The sequence below is a fragment of the Phoxinus phoxinus genome, assembly GCF_949152265.1.
Source record: "Phoxinus phoxinus genome assembly, chromosome: 16".
NCBI lineage: Eukaryota > Metazoa > Chordata > Actinopteri > Cypriniformes > Leuciscidae > Phoxinus > Phoxinus phoxinus.
In genome coordinates, this window is record NC_136891.1 from 23,497,257 (window position 1) to 23,519,210 (window position 21,954).

At 38.8% G+C, this 21,954-nt stretch overlaps 3 protein-coding genes across 6 annotated transcripts in view; 2 read left to right on the plus strand and 1 right to left on the minus strand.

Annotated features, from left to right (window-relative positions):
• Window positions 1–7,720, minus strand: part of zyg11 (zyg-11 family member, cell cycle regulator) — a 17,479-nt gene extending 9,759 nt beyond the window's left edge. Inside the window, exons 1-5 of one of the 2 annotated variants that reach the window (XM_079584322.1) lie at window positions 7,316–7,720; window positions 5,937–6,102; window positions 4,117–4,631; window positions 269–514; window positions 51–191 (exon numbers count right to left, since the gene is read on the minus strand). In XM_079584322.1, the coding sequence (XP_079440448.1) occupies window positions 51–191; window positions 269–514; window positions 4,117–4,631; window positions 5,937–6,102; window positions 7,316–7,339 (1,092 nt within the window). In that variant the 5' untranslated portion in view covers window positions 7,340–7,720. The remainder of the gene's footprint in view (window positions 1–50; window positions 192–268; window positions 515–4,116; window positions 4,632–5,936; window positions 6,103–7,315) is intronic. The other variant, XM_079584321.1, reaches the window with a different exon arrangement.
• A 460-nt stretch (window positions 7,721–8,180) lies between these two features.
• coa7 (cytochrome c oxidase assembly factor 7) lies at window positions 8,181–10,462 on the plus strand. Its single transcript, XM_079584326.1, has 3 exons — window positions 8,181–8,631; window positions 8,729–8,869; window positions 9,902–10,462. Exons 1-3 carry the CDS (start codon window positions 8,526–8,528, stop codon window positions 10,342–10,344), a joined length of 690 nt encoding a protein of 229 aa, XP_079440452.1. The 5' UTR covers window positions 8,181–8,525; the 3' UTR covers window positions 10,345–10,462.
• A 1,221-nt stretch (window positions 10,463–11,683) lies between these two features.
• ralgps2 (Ral GEF with PH domain and SH3 binding motif 2) overlaps window positions 11,684–21,954 on the plus strand; it is a 159,140-nt gene continuing 148,869 nt past the window's right edge. For 2 of the 3 annotated variants that reach the window (XM_079584329.1, XM_079584328.1), the window contains exon 1: window positions 11,696–11,863. The gene's annotated coding sequence lies outside the window, so the exon portion shown is untranslated. Of the gene's footprint in view, window positions 11,864–21,954 lie in introns of all 3 variants that reach the window. The other variant, XM_079584327.1, reaches the window with a different exon arrangement.

The window sequence follows — 21,954 nt, forward strand, 5'->3', positions numbered from 1 at the left end:
AAAATGCAGTGAACTTTGATTCATCTTGCGGTCTCGAGGAGCGTGCGTACCTTCAGGATGTCAGGTCGTGGTTTCTCGATGGCATGAGTGAGGCTGAAGAGGTGGAAGAGAGCCTCTCTAACAAAGCCCTCCCTCTCACTGTACCTTCTCAACGCCTCACAGATTTGGGTCTCATTGGCTTCCCCAGTCACCTGCAGAAACAGAAAAACACTTAGAACACTTATGATCTCCATTTGAAATGATCCTGCTGTGGTGTGCGAGCACCTACCTTTAAGCTGCCCTCTCCAGACAGGAAGTCAGAGAATCCAGCATCGGTGGCCAGCAGGCCGACAAAGGTCATGCCCGGTCTCGCCTCCACGAAAGCCTTGACCGCTGTATCGGTCACCTGCTTGCGGCCAGACACGTCCAGAGACACCAGCTGAGGCAAGATGCCAGGAGTCTCCAGCAGCTGCCGCGCCACGTCTGATGTGAACTGCTTATCATCGGAGATATCAAGGTGCTGTAAACCCTCCAGCTGCAGAAACACAAAAATAATGTGTTTTAGCTGTACATATTCAATAGGGCTGCACGATTATTCGCACTGAAACCGCACGCGATTTGGCAAAGGCTGCGATTATTTTCTGCGCAGCTTGTCAGTGCAGCACGGCTGATCGGTAGCAAATGCTGCTCCATCTGAACACCAGAGGGCGCTCTCACGCAGACACGCCAAATATTCCCCTCCGCATCATTCCAGGAAATCCCTATGGGCATCATGCTATCGCTGTAGCTGAATAGACAGAATATTGAAATGCTTTGATGGATTAAACATGACTAATAAACACACGACTGCCTTATTCAGTGTAAGAAGCCACATCATCTCACAGAAGGATGAGCTCAACTGTCGTTATGAAGTGAGTTTGGAGTAAATGCATGTTATTAAATGTGGTCTAGACAATAGGTTCATAAATGCTTCTCATGTTTGGAAAGATGTTTGCTTTTTCAAATGCACGTTTTAAGCGACTCAAACTCACAGTGCTTTCAGATCTCAGCTTACAGGAGCAGCGTTTACAGAGCCGTACATCAATGACGAGCTGCGCATAAAAATAATCGCAGCGTTTGCGATTTCATAATTGCGATAAGCCAAATCGGTTTAAGTGTGATTTTATGTAAATTGTGATTAATCGGGCAGTCCTAATATACGATCATATCACACAGAAGCAAAACAAAGGACTTATTGGCTATAAATTAGTCAACGAATTAGCGTGATGATGATAATGTTTTTGTCTGTTCATATATTCAAAAATACATGATGTTAACTGTCTGCCACTGTAGCCGGACACTTTGTGCACTTGGTGTCCCCATCACATATAGAGTGCTGCAAGGATGACGTCGAATCCCGGTAGACTAAGAAGCCATTTACATACTGTTTTCAACTAAAAACGTTTTGGCCGTTCATTTACACGACAATGGTGTTTTGTTTTGGAGGCATGAAAGCGCAAGTTTTTAAAAATGATACTGTTATCGTCTTCATGTAAACTACAAAAACGAAAATTTGTGAAAACTGTGACGTCATGCACATGCGTAATGTGTTCAGTCTGTAGGAGTGTAGTTTTTCTTTACAAAGTGACATAGCCACCAACTACTGGCCTAAAATACAGCGTTTTTAGTCGTTTTTATGGATCTGTGTGAATGGGGATCCTTTTGACAACGTTGTTGTCTGAACACAAAAAAACGCAATGGAAATCATCATTGTCGTGTAAACATGCCCTAATTAATCCTTCGCAGGGAGCTTGATTGACAGGTGATCTGACCAATCATACTTCGCCATCCACCATTTTGTCCAACAAAGCAGTCAGGAGAGTTAGTAGATTAATATGAGAGGATTTGAACTTGAAAAGCGGAGTGTACTGACGCCTTTCCGCGGTTAAAACAACATTCCTTCTTATGTTCATTCATGTTTATTTGATGCTATAAATTAACTAGAAGGAAGAGATGATCGGTTCACGAGCAGCTTTAACTGAGGCTCTACAGCGATCTGTCATGACACATTAAAGAGCCACAAAACGGTATTTATTGTTTCTATTTCTTTTTTTTTTAAATGACCAAATTTGAAAGGTGAGACTTTGTTTAATATCAAAAGTAACCTGGTCTGTCAGCGCGATGTCAGTGTCCTCTCTGCTACGCAATGTATTTTGAATTTGTGAACATGGTGTGGTGTGAGAGCGGCGTAACGTTAGCTTGCCAGACATAGCAACAGTAACTAAAGGGGGTGGGTCTTTGCGAACGGTCAATTAGCCACTGGCTCCATAAGGATTTTTCTGTGTTTTTTTTTTTGTTTGTTTTTTTGTTTATGAGTAAAATAAGGTCTGTGGTAAACATAACTTGACGGTACTTCGACGTTTTGTTGTACAACGTAAACCGCTCACACTCACGCCCCAAAAGTTCTTATGTAGTTATTACAAACGTACGGTTTAAAACAATTACAGCTTCAAAATTTGTGTTTTCGATATGGATGTGTGCAATTTACGTTGTACAGAAAAACGCCCAAGTATTGTCAAGTTATGTTTACCACAGACCTTAAGGACATTATCAAAACCCATAGAAAAATCTCGAGGGAACCAGTGGAGAATAAGTCTTCCAGGTTTTAATGTCATCCCTGCACCACTATTTTAGTAATCATCATAAATTAGGTATCATTTGAAAAGCCTTAACACTCAATTCATCCGGTGTAAATTATTGTGAAATTGGACATTGCATTACCATGGAAATGTTACTTTAAAATATTTTAGTAGGCTACATTTTTGTGATAAGGCTTTGATTTTCTAGCAATTTTAGAATCCCAATTATTTGGTAAAACATTTTGTAAAAAATACAAAGTACAAAGTACATTTGCTTTACAGTAAACAAACTTCTAGAACATTTTCACTTTCATTTTGAAGTGCTACTTTAGCAATAATCTGCTGGGTGTTGTCTTTAAAAAGAGACCAACCTTAGTTCTGTATTGCGAAACATTCATGTCATGAATTACAACCATTCAAGGTCATACCTCTGCTCACAAAGGACATCTTAGATACAGTTCACCCCTACCATGACTTTTATATTAATACACCATTTCTATGATGAACATGTTTTCAATTTCTGTACTACAATTCATTTTTAAAATAATCTTTTGCAGCATGACAACAAAAAAGTCTGGGTGATACAACTGTTCTGATATAATAATAATAAAGAAAAATAATAATGAAATTCTTAAAAGATGTTATTATGAGGTTTGGCATAATCTTTTAATTATTATTTCTTAACATATTTAAACAAAACTGCTTCATTGCTTATTAATTACATAATCGAAAATGAACGGTGACGTATAGTATAGTTTTTTTACAGTTGTACTATAAAAAAACAAAAAACAAATTTTAAGTAAATTATTGTTACATTTGTCTTATTTTGTTTAATACCTTTATCAAGTAAAAATCACAATATTGATAATATAAATAATAAATATGTAAACAATCATTATTGAATAGGTCAAAAAGAGTCAGTGGGAATGTGGCCTATGATAAATTATGTGGGAGGTTCTTTGAACTGTTGACTTTAAGGTTCCTGAAAGAGTTCTTGTTTGAGTAAACCCAAGTTTTTCCCAAATTCTTCAGCCCTAAAAGGATGGTTTGCAGTAAAATATATATTTTTTTCATTTTAGTCTATTCATATGCACTCCCCTGCAAGACCAGATCAATCATTCTACTATGACTAATTATTTCCAAATTGAAAAATTCAAACCATCTGGTGAAACATTTTTTTCCATATATATATATATAAAAATAAAAAAAATTGCAATGGCAGTTTTTTTTCCTTCTCATATTGTGCCAGTCTAAACCCTGCAGACCTTCATGACTGTGCGTAAAGGTCAGTAAGTCTCTTATAATATCAGAAATTTTTATTTTATGACAAAGCAAGATTAGTTCCGGTTATAAAATGTCATGTGGTGCGACTCCCCAAAAACTCCCTTACTCTATTTTATGATTACATGACACGACATTTTAGAGACATTAAAAATGACATATGCCTTTGTATCTAGAAAGCGACAAAAATGCCCTCATTGACCTCAACATTACAAGCTCCAACACGTGTATAGCTGACCTGACTGAGCACAGCTAGCAGCTGAGCGGTGGTCATCTCCAGCCTCTTGAGCTGGTGCATGGTGAGGTAGCGTAGCCTGCTCCTCAACCCCAGAAGCGGGGTCAGGTTCGTCACCGAGGTGTTGGAGATATCCAAACTCTCCAGGCGGGGCAGCGCACAGACGTCCACCAAGCCAGAGTCGTAAAAGTCGACGTTGGACACGCTGAGCGCGCGCAAACCCTGCATGGCGCTGAAACAGCGAAGGCTAGGCTCCTCAAGAGAAGACATGGTCAGGCCGTTCAGGACGAGCCGCTGCAGGCCCTCCTGCAGGGTTTTGTTGGACGAGAGACCTCGAAGGATGTCGGCAATGGTGAGGTCGGCGTTGACCCGTGATGCGTCCAGCTCCACGAGGCGGTGGGGGCAGAGGGCCCGGTGGAAGGCCTCGGCGGAGATTCGAGCGGTGCGGATGCAGGCGTGACGCAAGCGGAACTGCTGGCAGCTCCGGAAGATTCCCACCGTACTGTCGTTCAACAGGCCTGGAAGAGAATCCGTTATGTTCAGCGTTTCAAATTTAAGATCGATTCATTTGATTACGCTCACTATAAGGAAGCCTGTTTTAGAGATCCGTGGGACTCAACGCAACAGTGCGGCACGGGACAGGCTGGTCGAAAAATAAGTACAATGTACTTACTGTGTTCATGTTGTATTGTAAAACACTTTTGCTGCTACTGAGGTGTGATACGGGTGTGGTGGAACGGGTGTAAGGGAAGGGTGTAATTACATGCAGGTATTTTTTTAAATATAAGTACAATGTATGCATGCATGTAAAACATGCATGTACACTAAGTCCATTGTATCAAATCATTAATTTCATTGTAAGTACATAGTACTTAAAGCGGTGGCATAATACCCTTTTCACAAGATGTAAAATAAATCTCTGATGTCCCCAGAGTGTGTATGTAAAGTTTTAGCTCAAAATACCCCACAGAAATTTTTATATAGCAAAGAATTGTCACTTTTTGAGGGTGAGCAAAAATGCACCGTTTTGCGTCTGTTCCTTTAAATGCAAATAAGCTGCTTACTCCCATCACAGAGGGGCGGAGCTTCAAGAGCTCAAGTCCTTTTACCTCACACAGACATGCACTTAAAATTTCAAAAAATCTTAGCCTTTTATGTTCAAACCGGAGTCAGACAATGATGGAGAGACTCAAGAAGAAGTGACAGAATGCAACAGGACATTTCTGAATGGTTAGTTGATGAATTTATGTAGCTTATGTGGTTATCTTTTAGTCATTGATCAGCATATTCTGTCTTCATAATCAATAAAACGCGTTCCCGGGGGCGGGGTTTATGTAAATTTTAGGGTTTGTGATGTCACTAACCCAGGTGGAATGTTGTGTAGTCCCTACCAGCCATTTGTTGTAGTCCTTAAAAAGCTATTTCTGTGAAAGCAAATATCTCCCTTTGCTTTGAACTTTGAGCATTGTAACTTTGCAGATGTTGTTTATGCTCAAACAGCAACATTACACACTAACTAAAGGTAGAAAAGTGAAATCATAATCAACCACACCCCTTTAATATAAAGTGAGACCGAAAAAAATACTATAGAAGTCAATGGGGTCCAACAACTTTTGGTTACCCACATTTATCAAAATATATTTTTTGTGTTCAGATGATGAAAGAAACTCATACAGGTTTAGAACAACTTGAGGGTGAGTAAATAATGACAAATTATTTTTTTCATGTAGTAAAATACTACATGAAACAATTATGCATTTTGTGTTCTACAGGAATGTAATTTTTAATTAGTCAAACATTCCTCGAGACAGACTCGTACTCACCCTCAGTGGCCATCTTGCAGAGCAGTTGGTCGGCCAGCTCCTGCGGGAAGACCAGCGGCTCACGGAAGGAGAGAGAGCCGTCATCACGCATCTCACAGAAGAGCTCCAGCCTGGAGCTCACCAGAGTCATGCACAGATCGGTCAGAGACGGCGGGGACGCCTCGTCCTACAACAACACAGTGACTCAGAGCTCAACATCAAGTCAGAGACATCTCTCTTACAACTTTATTTTCCTATGGTACTGGACGTACTGGTGATGAAATAAACCCTTGATGTGTCAGATTGAAAACATGAAATGAGGGAATGCGGCCGTTTTTTTACTTTCAGTGGCGGTGGATAGACAAACTCTTTACTGCATAATATAACTTGTCCATGGAGTCAGGGAGTGTCTCTTCAAAAAATTTGGACAAAACCGCTCAATTCATACGGATTCGTTTTACTATCTCTTTATGAACTCACTTTGACAGTTGAGAAGCTGTCATGGAGGGACTGAAAGCTCTCAGATTTCATCAAAAATATATTAATTTGTGTTCCGAAGATGAACGAAAGTCTTACAGGTTTGGAACGACATGAGGGGTTATTAATGACATAATTGTAATTTTTGGGTGACCCAACCCTTTACAATAACTAAATAAATGCATAAAATAAAAATTGGTTTAAAATAAATACAAAATTGGATTAACACAGAATACAAATTAGCCTCAAATAAATATGTAAACAAAACATTTAGTCAATCAAATACATTTAACAGTACACTTCTATAGTGAGTAGAAAAGAAAAAAAACTTAGTGTAACTTAATAGATACTAATTAGTTTCAAAATAATATTTTAAATTGGTACACTATTGTATACATAAAGTTTGGTCAGTATAAACTGGGTCTTAGTACATGAAAATATTTAGATGCCTTTTAAATTTTAGGACAGACATCCCTTGCATGAGGAAGATAATATTTGGTGATTTGTGGCATCTACAAATCGAAAAGCCCTTCTAGTCTACAAATGGACCCCTAGTACACTATATAGAGAGAATACCCTTGTTAGTGTTTTAGTGTTAGTGTTTTCCTCAATGGTTATAGATCATGGATCACCACCTCTTGTAGGGGTTTGAACCTATACATTTTTGGCACCTACAATTTGATCAGCCCACTAAAGAACTAAGAAAACATCAACCTCCTCCATGTAACTTATATGCATGTCTTTGACAGTCAATCATCCTTATTGCAACACCATTTATGACCATCAACTACAAACCTCAGAGTTGAAAAAACAGCATGACCTACAGTACTTTAGGATGATTAACACAACGCAGATATGATTCATATCTTCTGGGGAACTGCCCATACTTGCTACATACACATGTGTGACATGTAAAGTCTTACCACGGTGTCCAAAAGATGGATCATGACGGCCTTAAATGTCAGAAACAGCCTCTCGTGCGGATAATGGCAGGTGGGTTGAGGTGGAGATCAAACACAATCCGATTTAAATGCTCTTTAGCTTCTTAACCTGCTAGCCTCCAAACATCTGTCTTCAAACATTTGCTGATCCTATTTGTTGGTATTTATTAAAAGTGCACGGGCCGCTATAAATCCACGGTAGCATGTGTTGCTCGTTTGCATTGCTCTCTAGGATACGGATGTGTTCCGGTGGACAGCCTCGGAAGCGCTCCGATCACTACGTGCTGCGGTCAGGCATTTTGACGGGTTTTTATATCGGGAGGAAACGGCAGCGACGTCTTGACAAGTAAACAAGCTCGTCACACGGGAACCGGATCTGCGTCAGAGGGGGCGGGGCGTACGGGTGAACAACTTTTAATGTGTATATTTGCCATTTTTTTACAGTCTATGACATTTGCATTAGTACAACAATATATGAACTACTAGAGTAAACAGCCTACATAACAGTATTTGCAACGAAAATGTATGTAAGCTCATAACAATGAAAAACTTATAAATAAGCATTTTTTCCCAGAAAGACTTTTATAATGCCCTTAGTAACTATAATGGATAAAACAAACAGTATACAGTATAAACAGTATAAAGGCACACATAAATAAAATAATAATAATTAGTTATGATATTTGTTCGACATTTTATTTATAGAAAATTACATTTAGATATTATTTTAATTACATTTTATATCCATAAATGCTATTACACTTTATAGAAATCTGAATATACAATGAATCTGAATATACATGTGGTTGTGTGTGAATTATAAAAGGAAAAGCACACCAGCATACTTGAGCCCTGAGCCACGACGAGACAGCCCCCAGTGGGCGTGGCCTACGGAAGCCCGTCGATGACAATGAGCGAAGTAGGAAGCGATCTTGACTGGCTTCAGTGCATGTGTAGCGTTAGCACACCGTGCAGTAACGGTTTCATAATTTGTGAATATCTAATAACGCATGTCTAAATTGAGCTAAATTAATTTCCACGTCTTTGACTGACGCGTTTATTATTCCTTTATGTCATTCGCTATTCTGTAAGTTTTTGCACAACTAAGTTCATCAGTGAGCAAGGTCAAAAGTTGCTTGACGTGAGACATTCCTCCACCGGTGTATGTAAGTGTTCGGAGATCGATGAGCACATGGCCGGGTTGATTAACTTTGAGGACGAACAGGAGGTCAAGCAGTTCCTGGATAATTTAGGAGTGGAGTACAGCTACCAGTGTCACCGGGAGAAGGATCCTGAAGGTCGGAGGAGGAGCTGTCCCTCTCGAGCTGGTGCTGAACTGTTCTCTCTCTCTCACACACACACAGCAGCTTCATCTGTTCCTCTTCTGTCTAACAGGGTGTCAAAGGCTGGCGGATTACCTGGAGGGTGTGAAGAGGAACTATGAGGCCACAGCCCAGGTTCTCAAGCACAACTGCGAGGTGAACGGCCATGGAGAGAGCTGCTATAAGCTCGGGGTTTACCATGCCACCGGCAAAGGTAAAGACAGTTTAGGAAAAATCCCTCCCACGAACCAATATTTAGTCATTAAAATACTGAATAAAAACGTTTATTATAAAGTTTTATTTGTTTTTATTGCCCAAAAATAGTGTAATTTTTAAAAATTCTAGCTGCATAATTAACTTTCTGTCTTTATTTTGATCCAATTCTAATGTGATTTACTGAAATTCCTCTTAGTTCATTCTTCTCAGAACCTCAGAAATCTATATATCTATCAAAAATGAATTCATAAAATTCTTGTTATAAATTTGTATTATAAAATGTATGTATATATATATATATATATGTATGTATATATATCCAATGTATGTGTATTTATTTGTAATTTGAAATCATAAAAAATACAATATTCCAAATAATATATATATATATATATAATGAAGATTATATATACAGATTATATATTAAAATAAGTATTAATAATGTTAATGTTATAAAATATTATTTAATTAATGAATATTACAAATTTAAGTAATATCAAATTGACATGAAAAACATTTTAGAATGTAATGTGCTGTACGTTTATGTCCTGACAGAGTGTTGCAGTCGTGACAGCAAAACCCGGTAGTGAACGTACAAAACTAAGGGAAAGGGGGAAGGGGTAAGACAGAGAATTGGGATTCAGCCTAATTCTCCACTGGTTCCCTCGAGATTTTCCTATGGGTTTTTCAATTTATGAGTAAAATAATGTCTGTGGTAAACATAACCTGACGATAATTGGGCGTTTTGCTCAACAAAATAAATGACACACACCCATACTGAAAACCTGAATTTTGAAGCTGCAATGTTTACTTTAAGAAATGTTTCTAATAAGTAACTAGATAAGATCGTTTGGGACGTGAGTGTGAGCGGTTTACGTTGTACAAGAAAATATTCAAGTATCGTTCAAATCTCAAGGGAGCCAGTGGAGAATAAGTCTTCCGGGTTTTGACGTCCCGACTTGCAGCTCTCTAATAACAACAGGTTTCCACAGCTGACATTTGAACAACTGACAACTTCTTATGACCTCAGGTGGTGTGACGGAGTGTTTAAAGTCGGCGTACTCCTGCTTTATGAAGGCATGTAACACCAAAGGGAAGAAGTCTGTGGACGCTTGTCACAACATAGCTCTGCTGGCCCATGACGGGAGAGGCGTGGAGGGGGGTACTGACGCACAGGTGGCCCGACAGTATTACGAGAGGGCGTGTGAAGGAGGCTTCGCCCCCAGCTGTTTCAACCTGAGCACACTTTTCATCCAGGGATCTCCAGGGGTGGACAAAAACATGCCGTCGGCTCTAAAGTACTCCCTGCGAGCCTGTGAGCTGGGACACGTGTGGGGCTGCTCCAATGCCAGCCGCATGTACAAACTGGGCGATGGGACGGAGAAGGATGATAAGAAAGCAGAGGAGCTGAAGAACAGGGCTAGGGAACTCCACGGACAGCTGAAGGAAAGGCAACTGAAATTTGGGGAGTGAGATAACATGTTATAACAATGACAGTTTGTTTTTTACCAGACTAAATGATTATGCCTTGCTGTTTTAATATCACGGATATAAAAGCAGCATACATAATGTCAATAAACATATTCTGTGATGCTGTTGTCATAACTGATTGATGTCTGAGGGTGATTTTGTTCATCTAGGTTGATGTTGATATAAGATAAAGTGTTGCCATTAGATAATCTAGACTGTGAGAGTTATCGTAGAATTATTATTAGAGATTATTTAAATGACTACTATTCTCTGTTGGTCTGAATTATAATTGCATCCATGGAAATCAGTCGTTTTTTTTTTTTTTTTTTTACCAGGTGCTGTACGTAAAAATGGCCACTAGATGGAAGCATACTCAAGCTAAATTGAATACACACAATATCGGGGTTTCTGGCAAACTTCTTATCTATTACAGATTAAAATAAACATTAGTTTCTTCACTAACACAGACTAATCCTTTGATACTTTAAGTTTAAAATGTCCATTCCGTTGAATTTAGTCAACATAAATGCCTTACTGAATTTAAATGGATTTTAATAATAATAATATGTATGTGTGTCCACCACATGTGAACAAAACACCATTTGTCATTGTTTACAGCATCACTATTCAGTATTCATTGTAATCCAATTCCCCTACGAATGATCTTATGAACCGGTTCTTTTCGTCGAATCAGAAACATTCAGCGCGACCAGTTTAGTAGCTAATAATGCATTCAGTTATTTTGACTCACTCAAAAGAACTAGAAAATCTTTTTGAAAGCAGACTAAGGTCACTATGTTTTTTTAATTCACTGAAAATATTCTGTTATCATATTAAACGGTAATTTACCACTCCCTGATGTCACACTAGTCTCTGTAGTGTTAATTTGTGCTATTGTATAAAATTAACGAACGTCTGAATTAAGTTCAGGTTATAAGGTTACTCTACGTTTTGTTATTTAGTTTTATTAAATATATTCGTGAATTATTGCTGCCTCTAAAATGTCTCAAAACTCAACAAAAGTCTGCAAGTACTTTGCAGAGTACGGCAAGTACTTTAAATATAAGCGACTCATTGGGGCAGAAAATACACTGTTGTTGCATCTAATTTTTTCAAATATTTCTTCCTAAAAGTATTAAAAACAATAATTTATGAATTCGTTGAATCATTGCCAGCAGATACATATGATGCTCACCTCCAATGACACTGCAACAGCAGAAGCAGCCCGAAGCCACGCCCTTTCTCCTCAGCTGTTCTCCAATAACACAGCAGCAGTATCAGCCCCGCCCACTTTACGCTCTCCTCCAATTACAGCACAGCAGTGTCTGACTGAGCCTGTAGCCCCGCCCACTGTCGGGTCAACGGACACACAAACACACACACACGCACATTTGCCGCTCCTGCTGGAACGTTACAGGCGCGCAGCTGTTGTAGCTTGCTTCATATTGTTTATATTAGTTTGCTGGACCATCGCCTGCAGCACGGAGTAACAGTCGCAGCATCCTCGCGCAGGAGTTAAGCGGTGAGTTTGACGCCTTTTAATTTGTGGTGATGCGCAGTGTGTGGTTCTGAGCGGGATGTTAGCTAACAGGCTACAGCAGCAACACGCCTATGATGAGATTAACAGCGACCGGAGACATGTGGTTAACGGACTGAAGATGCCACTGTTTAGGAGGGAATTTATGTGCGTGCGTGTGTGTGTGTCATTGCTGGCTGCGTGTAGTTGGCCGACTTTTGCCTGTTCAACGCTCGGTTCTTCTGAGAACAGGCTACGCTTTTGCGCCTAGTGTGTGTGTGTAATAATCTGCAGGATTAAGTTTATTCTCGTGGTTGATGGAGGTGGATCACTGAGGGATAACGGTTGTTTGTGTGGAGTGGAGGGGGGTTCACCCCCCCACACACTCTGAATCGGGGTGTGTCACACACACACTCACACACACTCCAACGGAGGTTAATTTCACTCCCTTGCTTTTTCTGAACAAGTTTATATCTTCCAAAATCGTTCATGGTGAGCATATGTTCTGCCAAAATACCATAGTTACTAAATTAATTAAGAAGTGCTATTGGTCACTACTGTCATCATAAAGCAGAATAACACAATTCTGACAGTGTTTTATGATGTTTATGTACTGTAGTATGATTTTGTTAATTGTATTACAATATGTAGTTAGCCTAGCTATTGTATTTATTTTCCTTGTAACTATGGTTACCATAATGATCAAGGCAGTAGCAGTTATGTTTTTTTGCAGATCATTTCAAAACAAAAATAAAAAAGGTTAATTCCACTGATCTATATAATGACATGAGACTATATATATATAGGCCTATATATATATTTATATATATATTACGACATATAATCATTCTATATAGATCAGTGGTTAATTCAGTCATATTGGTGGTTACTGAACCTATGGACTATATTTATTTTTGGCCCTATTATTTTTATTATATATATATAGTTAAGTGATAGGACTGGGTATTGACATATTTCACAATCTCTAATCTAATGCTGTAAACTGTTAATGCTGATGCTTTATTGCCATTTATTTTTAAATATAGGCAAATAATCAACACACAACATTTTTTTAACTTGAACTGAAGCGCTACAGCGATCTGTCACATTAAAGAGCTCGAAAGTGGCATTTATTGTTTGAATTTCATGATAAAATAAAATTGAGAGAATTTGAAAGTTGAGATTTTGTTTCGTATAACAAAGCTGATTGGATTGGACATGTTTAGTGAAGTTTTGTGACTAAAAGATTGATTTTGGAATTTAAGAATAATATAGGCTACTTTATCAAAATGAAGATGGAATCAAATCAACTAGCTAATCGATATAGTCAACCCAGCGCTAATAAGCCCTATATACATTTTGATTTTGTGTTACAAAAGCATCTTTTGCCCAAGATGTCGAAACGTTGACTAAGTTCTGAATCTGACCCACAGTGAAAGTGTTTAAATACTGACTATGCTAATAGTTTGTATAAAAGTTGCCATTATAGCTCTGAATCCATTCAGTCGTTCTGCAGTAAACTCAAGCTAAGGGACATTAATTACGTCTGGCTCAGCATTTATTGATCATATATGGAAATGAGGCAGTCTTTCAGGAACCTTCTGTCTGAATAGAGCACTGTTAAATGATGAGTTCATCATGAATCAAAGTCAAAGCCCAAAACTGTAATGATCAAAAGAGGATATTGGCCATTAAAATGTGACAGTTAAATACTGGGCAGTCAAGGGTTGATGATTTTGATACAATATGCTCAGATATGCTGGGTTATGACTAACTCATAATCAAAAGTGTCAGTGCAGGTTGGTTTCAGGTTGACCCATTTTTATGAACATTTATATGCAGAATATGTGTGTTGTTCAGGGTCTTGATGCTTAAATTCTGTTAAAAAAGGCTAATTTGGTGCTGTCCGAAATGGTGCATTTTAGGTTGTGTTCACACACTTGTAGTTCAGTTTGTTTGGTCCGGACAATATATAGGCTATATAGGCCTATATATTTTTTAATCCTGGTCCCCTTAGCGTTCACATTGCCATTTTAACACTTAACCGAAAGCCACAGGGATGCGTTCACAACCGCATTGATACGATAAAAACATTGACAGCCAATCATCATCCATCCAGCCAATCAAAATCCAAGAGTTTGAGCATTAAGTGACAGACAATTTAACCGCAGTGTGTGCTTATAAAGAACAGAGCATTATCGTCCCATGATGTGGACGCTATAGTTTTCATTATAAGGCTAGTTCTTGGTGAACTGACCTTAAAGCAACACTAAAGAAGATTTTTTTTTTACCTTAAATAATGTTTCCAAAATCGTATCAGTGGTTCAAGTCGTAACAGGGTGAAAGGCACTTCTGCCTTCGCTTTGCGGTCCTATATCTGCTATAACCGCACTGTGTAAGTTTGCCAGATCGGGTCGCGTAGTTCGAATGAGACATAAAAAAACTACAAATTTGACTTGCTTTACAAGCGTTACAATAGTCATTATTTAGTTTTTCTTCGTTTCTGATGTTGCAATACATCATACTTTCATGAAATCATGCAACATACTCTACCTTGCCTGTGGACATCCTACATTCCAAAGCCGGCACTGGATAAACCGCGAGCGTTCGTGCGACAGTAGGCTGCGGTCGGCTAAATTATTTACGACATTGGTAATGGACAATTCCGCTTCCAACCTGTAGGGCGACCGAAGAGGAAAAGTTCTTTAGTGTTGCTTTAACTCTATTGCCGCCACAAGAACGTCTTTAAACATTGCGTTTGTGTATTTTGCAGCGTCTCACGGCATTCTAAAAATGCGGCGCTCAAGTTTAATTAAGACCTTGCGTTGTTTTTCATTCCACTGACTTGTCTCGTGTTTTTAACAGCAATAACGTGTTCTGTGTGAACCGGCCCCAAGTAGGCCTATGTATTTGCGACCATGGTTTGCAGTGCGTTTGGCCAAACACCTGCGTTGAGTGTTTCTGGGCTAAAGAAGAAGTATAACTGTCTTTGAGTCCCTCTGGTAATCAGATCACAACTGTATGCAAAGGCTCAATTTCCTTTGTTAAATATAGCTTGGGTTTTATGAAGCGAGTTATAGTTGAAGCGAACATCTGCCATTGCTTTAATCCCCATAAACACTCTCACTCTGTTGCTTTCCTTCTCTCTTTCTGTGTGTGAGCGCTTCCTGTCTCTTATAAGAAAGCTTTGTCCTTTTCAAACTACTGCAAGGCAGATCCTGGTGCTGCTTAGAGCTGAAACACGGCTCCAGTGCAGCTGTTCTTATGGGTTGCACTGCACAGGTGGGATTCCTGACTTCACTTTGCTGGGATTCCTGTCTTCTGACTTCACTTTGTTTCCTGGGGGTGTATTACAAGGTTAAGGTCTTAACTTAAGATATGATAAGTTAATTTAGGATTTTTCACAAATTCGTACTAAAGAAGCATATCTTAATCATAATCTTATTTTATGTCTATTTGGGAAATCTTAACCCTTGCATTGCAAACAAGCAGAGACGTCATTCATGGCGGGGTGGAGTTATGAGGTTTTACCGACAGTCTGAGGAGCCAATAGAGTTACGCGGTTTAGTCACAAGCTCTTTTCAATACTTTTCACTGGTTAGATGTTTGCAAAACCCCACAGATAGATGTAACTGGTGACTAGTGTTGTCAAGAGTACCGACTTCGGTACCAAGTCGGTACTGAAATTAAAAAAATGTGACGCTTTGAGCGCTGTTGAGCAGAAGCGTTAACACCTCGGAATGGCCGGCCATTGTCACGCGCTCATCAAATATGTCTGTGATTGGCTACAATGATCAGCGCTTCAAAAACATGTTATATACATCAATAACGCTCTTCAGCGAGCGATTACACAGATACACACGGGAGCGTTTGAAAGCAGGCGTCTATCAGCGGATCGATCCACTGGCGCTGATAGACGCCTCCTTTTGCTTTCAAACGCTCCAGCTTTCAAAACACTTTCAAACGCTCCCGTGCGCTGATCATTGTAGCCAATCACAGACATATCCGATGAGCTCGTGAACACAATGGCCAATCAGAGGTGTTTATGATTCAGCTCAACAGCGCTCAAAGCGTCACATTTTTTAAATTTCAGTACCGACTTGGTACCGAAGTCGGTACTTTTGACTAGAGGTCGACCGATTCATCGGTTTTGCCGATTAATCGGCACCGATTGTTGACTGGTGGAACTATCGTTATCGGCAAAAATATATACCGATAGTTTTTCCTGGTTGCGTCCATTGCTGGAGCGGCTGAGAAGCGCACGCTGTCATTCATTACACTGTGTAAGAGCTGAGAAGGGTCTGCTGGCATGATGCAGTACAAGAGCGGCCTCTAGAGGTGTAATAAAAACTCGTGCCTCGTGTTGTTTATTTCGACACGTGATTCTGCGTGCTGCACTGAGAGCACATGCTGCGTGGAGAGCGCTGACATCAGATGCGCGTTTAAAGGGTAACTAAACACTAAACCGACAGCTCAAATGTATGTATACAGTACATTTTGTCATATCATTATAAAGTGATTAATTTGTTGACTAAATGCTGCATTAGTAGAGAAAGAACAGCACAACAGTATGTTTGTTTGCCTTCATGGCTGAGAGGACGCTAACATTAGTAGCCTAGTACCTCAAGCGGTTAAAACACTGACAAACATAAACGTAAGTCCGACCCGAATGTTTAATGTCACAATTGTTACCTCTATTTGCATTAGTTCATATCCAGCTGGTCACTTTTATGCATTAAATATGCAGAGAAGTTGCATATTTAAAGCTAGAGACGTAAGCAAACTGATATGTTCATACAGCCGACAGAAACATAAACGAATCAGAAAAGCATTCGATTTCGGTTATTATTTTTTTTCATCTTCACTTTAATACAAATTTTGTTACTTTTTTATTAATTAAGTTGGCTTGAAAAGAACAGTTAAATAGTTACATTTTGAATGTAACTGGTTTTATTTGTTATTTAGAGTATTACTTTTTGTTTCAGTTTGAATGAATGTCTTTTATTGACTTAAATATTTATTCACATTTATATATTTATTTCATTTAGCATGTTTTCATGGTTTTATTTTTATAATAAAGTTCAGCACTGTTTTACTTGGAGTGTTATGTTTGTTTTTATCCAGTATCAATTTTAAAAACTATCGGTTCATTAATCGGTTATCGGCAAGTATGGCCCAACCTAGCTATCGTTATCGGTAAAATCCACTATCGGTCGACCTCTACTTTTGACAACACTACTGGTGACCAATAGTAGAGCTGCACGAATCTGGATAAATTGAGAACCATGATTTATTTTGTTTCAAACAGAGATGACAATTCTGAACAGACAACTAAACCAAATAACATGTCATTTACAAGGGTTAAGGTTAAATGATAAAATGTTAATTGCTGCAGTCCATTTAAAATGTTTATTTAATCTGAATTATATATATTTTTTTAAATGGTTGAGTGAATGATTCAATGAGTCGCATAGGCTACTTGTTTCATTGCTGGATGATTTAGAGTTTTTGAATGAATCTTATTCATTAGTGAATGATTCAGTGGCACATTTTTTTAACAGTCACTCGATACAATCATTATTTGAAGTGTCAAGTTACTTTCAAAAAGTTATTTACTCTATTTTGATTGCTTTCATAGACATCAGTGTTAATATCCAAACTATAGACTTTTATCCCAGTTCTGTGATAATTAGAATATTTGTAACACGAAAAATAACAAAAATGTGTGCGGATTCACATGACATTTGCTCTCTCTAGGTCAGTGTCGTTTTTTTTTCACGGTGTGAGAAGGATGCTAAATGATGGACTATTTAGCATTAGGCCTATATGAACATGAATATTATTGGGTGCCGCCTTGTCTGTTGATAATTTCTAACCCCTTCTCTCTGTGGCTTCTAAGGTTAACTCATTAACAGCCAAGCCAACTAGATAAAGGTTTTGAAAAACAATATTTATGGCACACACATTTCTAGTTTCAACATTATTTGTTGTTCAGATATTCCCAGTGATGTAGTGGTGCCTTAATTTATGCCCCCAATATTTGTTTAAGCATCCCAGCAAAGGATGAACGCTCTGTGTTATAAACAGTGACATGTAAGACTAGTTAGTCTTATTACTGTAGTATTGAATATGCAAGACTATAGAATATATTAATAGAATAGAACATATAATTACTAGTATTCTTGCATTTCTTTTTTTTAGATTATTCATATTTGGCGTGTGTGTGTGTGTGAGAGCGCCCTCTGGCGTTCAGATGGAGCAGCATTTAGCCGTGCTGCACTGACAAGCTGCGCAGAAAGTAATCGCGGCCTTTTCCAATTGAAATCGTGTGCAGTTTCAGTGCGATTAGCTAATTGTACAGCCCTAGTTTTTGACCACTGATATGTGTACAAATTGACCAATTTACTAATGGAGCCGCATTTAGATCTCCATATCTCTGGAATTGAACCATTTAGAGCCTTTAAAATGAAGATACTAAAATAAATTTTAGTTAAGAACCAGAATATTAAAGGATATTAAGATATCTTTAATGCTTTCTGCATTACAGGCATGCAAACTTGGGGCAAAAACCACAAGAAGTGCTTTTTCCCATTTCCCGTGTCACCGACCGTTGGCATAGGCTATAATGCAACACAAATTGATAAAGGAAACCAATTTTACTAATAGAGACTAATCTCTGCAGAAAGAAAAAAAATATCTTAATTTAAAGATTAATCTCTCCTATGACACGGAATACTTTGAAACTGATTCACCTAGTTAGAAAAATATTATTTTGGGTAGATCTACTCCTATTTACACAATCTGCATTGACTTGTCTTGTATGGATGCGAGACCCATCTGGCCTTGTGCTTTCTGCTTTACAAAGAAATGCGATTATTCACAGATTACATTTGTGAAACGGGACCCCCTTCCACAAGGGCCTACCTTTCATCTGTGTGTGTGTGTGTGTGTGTGTGTGAGAGAGAGAGAGAGTGCATGAGGATTGTAGGTCCTGTTCTGCTTTGCTTCCCTGCTCAAATGACAGGGGTTTTCTGAAACTCAAGATGAGCCTCCTCGCAGGATGGGCGTGTGTGTGTGTGCAGTCGCTCACTTGAATGAGGCCTTGTGTTTACATTCTGTCCGTAAGTGATTCTGTAATGTGCGTACATCGCTCTTCTTTGCATGCCACTCGTGTTCGAACGCTCATAACAGTGTGTGTTGTAGGGAGAGCCAGAAAGGATGTGTATTTTAAGCCACGGGGTCATTTGAAGCCTTTTCCTAACATCTGTTGTGTTAACGGGCCCAGGCCTCTGTCTCTGTGGCTATTTGTGCTTCTGCTCTGAGAGGTTAAGCAGAGAGACTCTTTAATTAGTCTAATGATCAGGGCACTCGCTAGACATTACGGCAGCTGTTTCATTAGTCTTTCGCATCCCAGGTTCCCTGTAATTTAAGAATTGACCAGTATTTTCACAGAGCATTGTTTATTGCATTACTGCAGTGATTACTAAGTGGTCTACGTTTCCATTTTGATCTGACAGTAAAATTGGCTTTTGTGAGCTGTGCAACTGTGTAATTTGGAGGACTTTTCCGAGACCTGTAGTTATGTTACAGTGAGGGTAACAAATTATAGAAGTTCCTTCTTGAGTACTTTTTTATTGCTGTTTCAAAGGAAACATGGGGTATGTTTGTTTGAAGGAGTGAACTACCATGCTACTCTTTAAATGTTGAAGCTATACTGTAGAATAGCCAGATCAACTTATATTTTTGAAAAAATGTATAAAACAGAGAAAATTAAGAGAATAACTATATCCCACAAAATGTCCACTTTTAATGGTTGCCCGTCGGCTATCGATAAGAACTGGCCAGTTTTTTCTCCAAACACATCATCAACTGGACGTTTTTTATTTTTGGGGGGTTTATTAGCCTGACTTTGTCATACTCCTATTCTAGGCAGAATGTGAGTCTGATACTGCTCCATAGGGCTTTGATTATGAGGCGTGTCTTAACCGAACCAGGAAAAAAAAACCTCTGCACTCAATTGGATAGACCTACAACCAATCAGAGCAACGCATGCCATGTTGAGCGACGCATAGTTGTCAACAACAGAGCTCAACTGCACGCACGCTGGAAGAAGTAGTAAATTAATGAGTGTAAATGATCTTTGCCGTTGTTGTAAAAAGAATTTAAGAATTCGAGGAGTAGGCTACTTACAAGCACGAATAGCATTTTTGAGAGAAATACAAAATGTGTAGGCTATGTATATACGAACAAGATCTCGACAATAAAGCGAATAAATCTTCTCGCATTTGTCGGCCCTGTCTCAACTTTATAACACGGTTGCAACGCGACTTGACTGATTTTAAAAAATGGAAAGACGACAAAAGAGACCAGGCTGAAGAAGCGTGTTCATCTGAGGCTTCAGAGAAAAGAGATCGTGAGCCCATCCCTTCCATTGGTTTTCATTGCGTCCCATATTCTTAGCGACCATCGGAGCCAGCTGATAAATTAAACTTTTGCCGAATCCCGTAGGGAGGACGGCAAACACATCTTTCCGATCGACAAATGCCTTGATTGCGGTTCTCTGTTCGTCTTTTAAAATTAATGCGCTGTCGATTTCTTTTTATAATAGACGCGATAGCGGAATCTAAACATCTCAATTCTCCAGCTGCAGTCATCTTTGTTGAAAAACAATTCAACCCAACCGCTCTTTGATGACGTGGTGATTACGTTACTGCAGATCATCTGTCCATCATCGATTAAAGCCCGCCCTGGCAATTTGATTGGCTCGGCCTTCTGGGAGCCGAGCATAATTAGGCCTACTCCTCAACGGATCGAGTCCAGACCGAACTTCCCGACCAAAACATTTTGTGGGCGGGGTTCGGGCTGGCACCCAGGCTAGGGGTTTATATGAATTTCGTCTCTGAAGGGAACTGACTGTTTTCAGAAGTTTCAATGGCATTTTCTTTTCCTCTTACCTCCATATAATGCCAACGATTCTGTTCAGTATAGCGATATTTTGCACACGCAATTATATCGATACAGTAGCGCAAGCAAAGTATCGCAATATTTATTTATTAAATTATCTGTTGTACTTTCGGTAATTTTCGGTAGTTTACTCTGATCATTTACATTTGCGTATTACATCCACAAGGTTGCGCTTGTTGCGGTGCTTTGTTGTCGTGCATTTAACCGTAAATTCAAATCAATGAAAATGCAACCCTCTACAATGCGAGTAAATTTCACTCTGGTCGACTAAATAATGTATATCAGGGCAGGGGTCTGCAACCTTTTTGTCATGAAGTGCCATTTTTAAGTTTCTGAGTTTATCACTGTGCCATAACCCCACGTCCCCACCTACCAAATACACGTACACATTTTAAATATTCATAATGGCTAACATAGAAATAGTGCAGAACCTTAAATAGGCCTATTTCTGAAGCAATTTTTCATTAAAATTGTTTTACTTTTTGTCAAAATCCTTTAGTTTGATTGTTTTCAGTTTTTTAAATTAGACTTTAAATAACAGATTTCCAATGGGTCTGTTTATGCCTGGTCATCATGCGTTTTAAATGATGATCGGATAGGCTATCTATCCGTTTAGTTAAAACTGTTCCATTTACACTGGGCAACGTAACTGTCTCTGCAAAACGAATATAAATCTAATCTTTAATTCCTGCACTATATGCAAATTTAACAGCGTTCACGTCAAAGAAAGCAAGATCAAAATCAAAGAGCGTCAACTTGCTGAAGAGATGTACCGGGAGTCGTTATAAAACGCTCTTGCAAACGCTCATTTTTTTGTAATGCCTTTGAATAATATGGGGGGCATGAATCGCAATATAGGCTATCGCAGAATCGAATCACAATACTTGATGTATTGCAATATGTTAAGAATCGCAATAATATTGATTATTTATTATACATTTGATTTTTGCCAATTCCCAACCCTAATAGAGGTAGCTCTTGCTGTTTTCTGTTTCTCATACGCAACAGAATTGTCAGCTCAACTTTGTAGTTGCACTAGTGCGACTTTTAACATTTTAACGTCCATTTAGTCGCTGTCTAGAACCCTATTTTTTTTTTTTTTTAAGTGATATTCTGCTCGGGGGCCATTCACA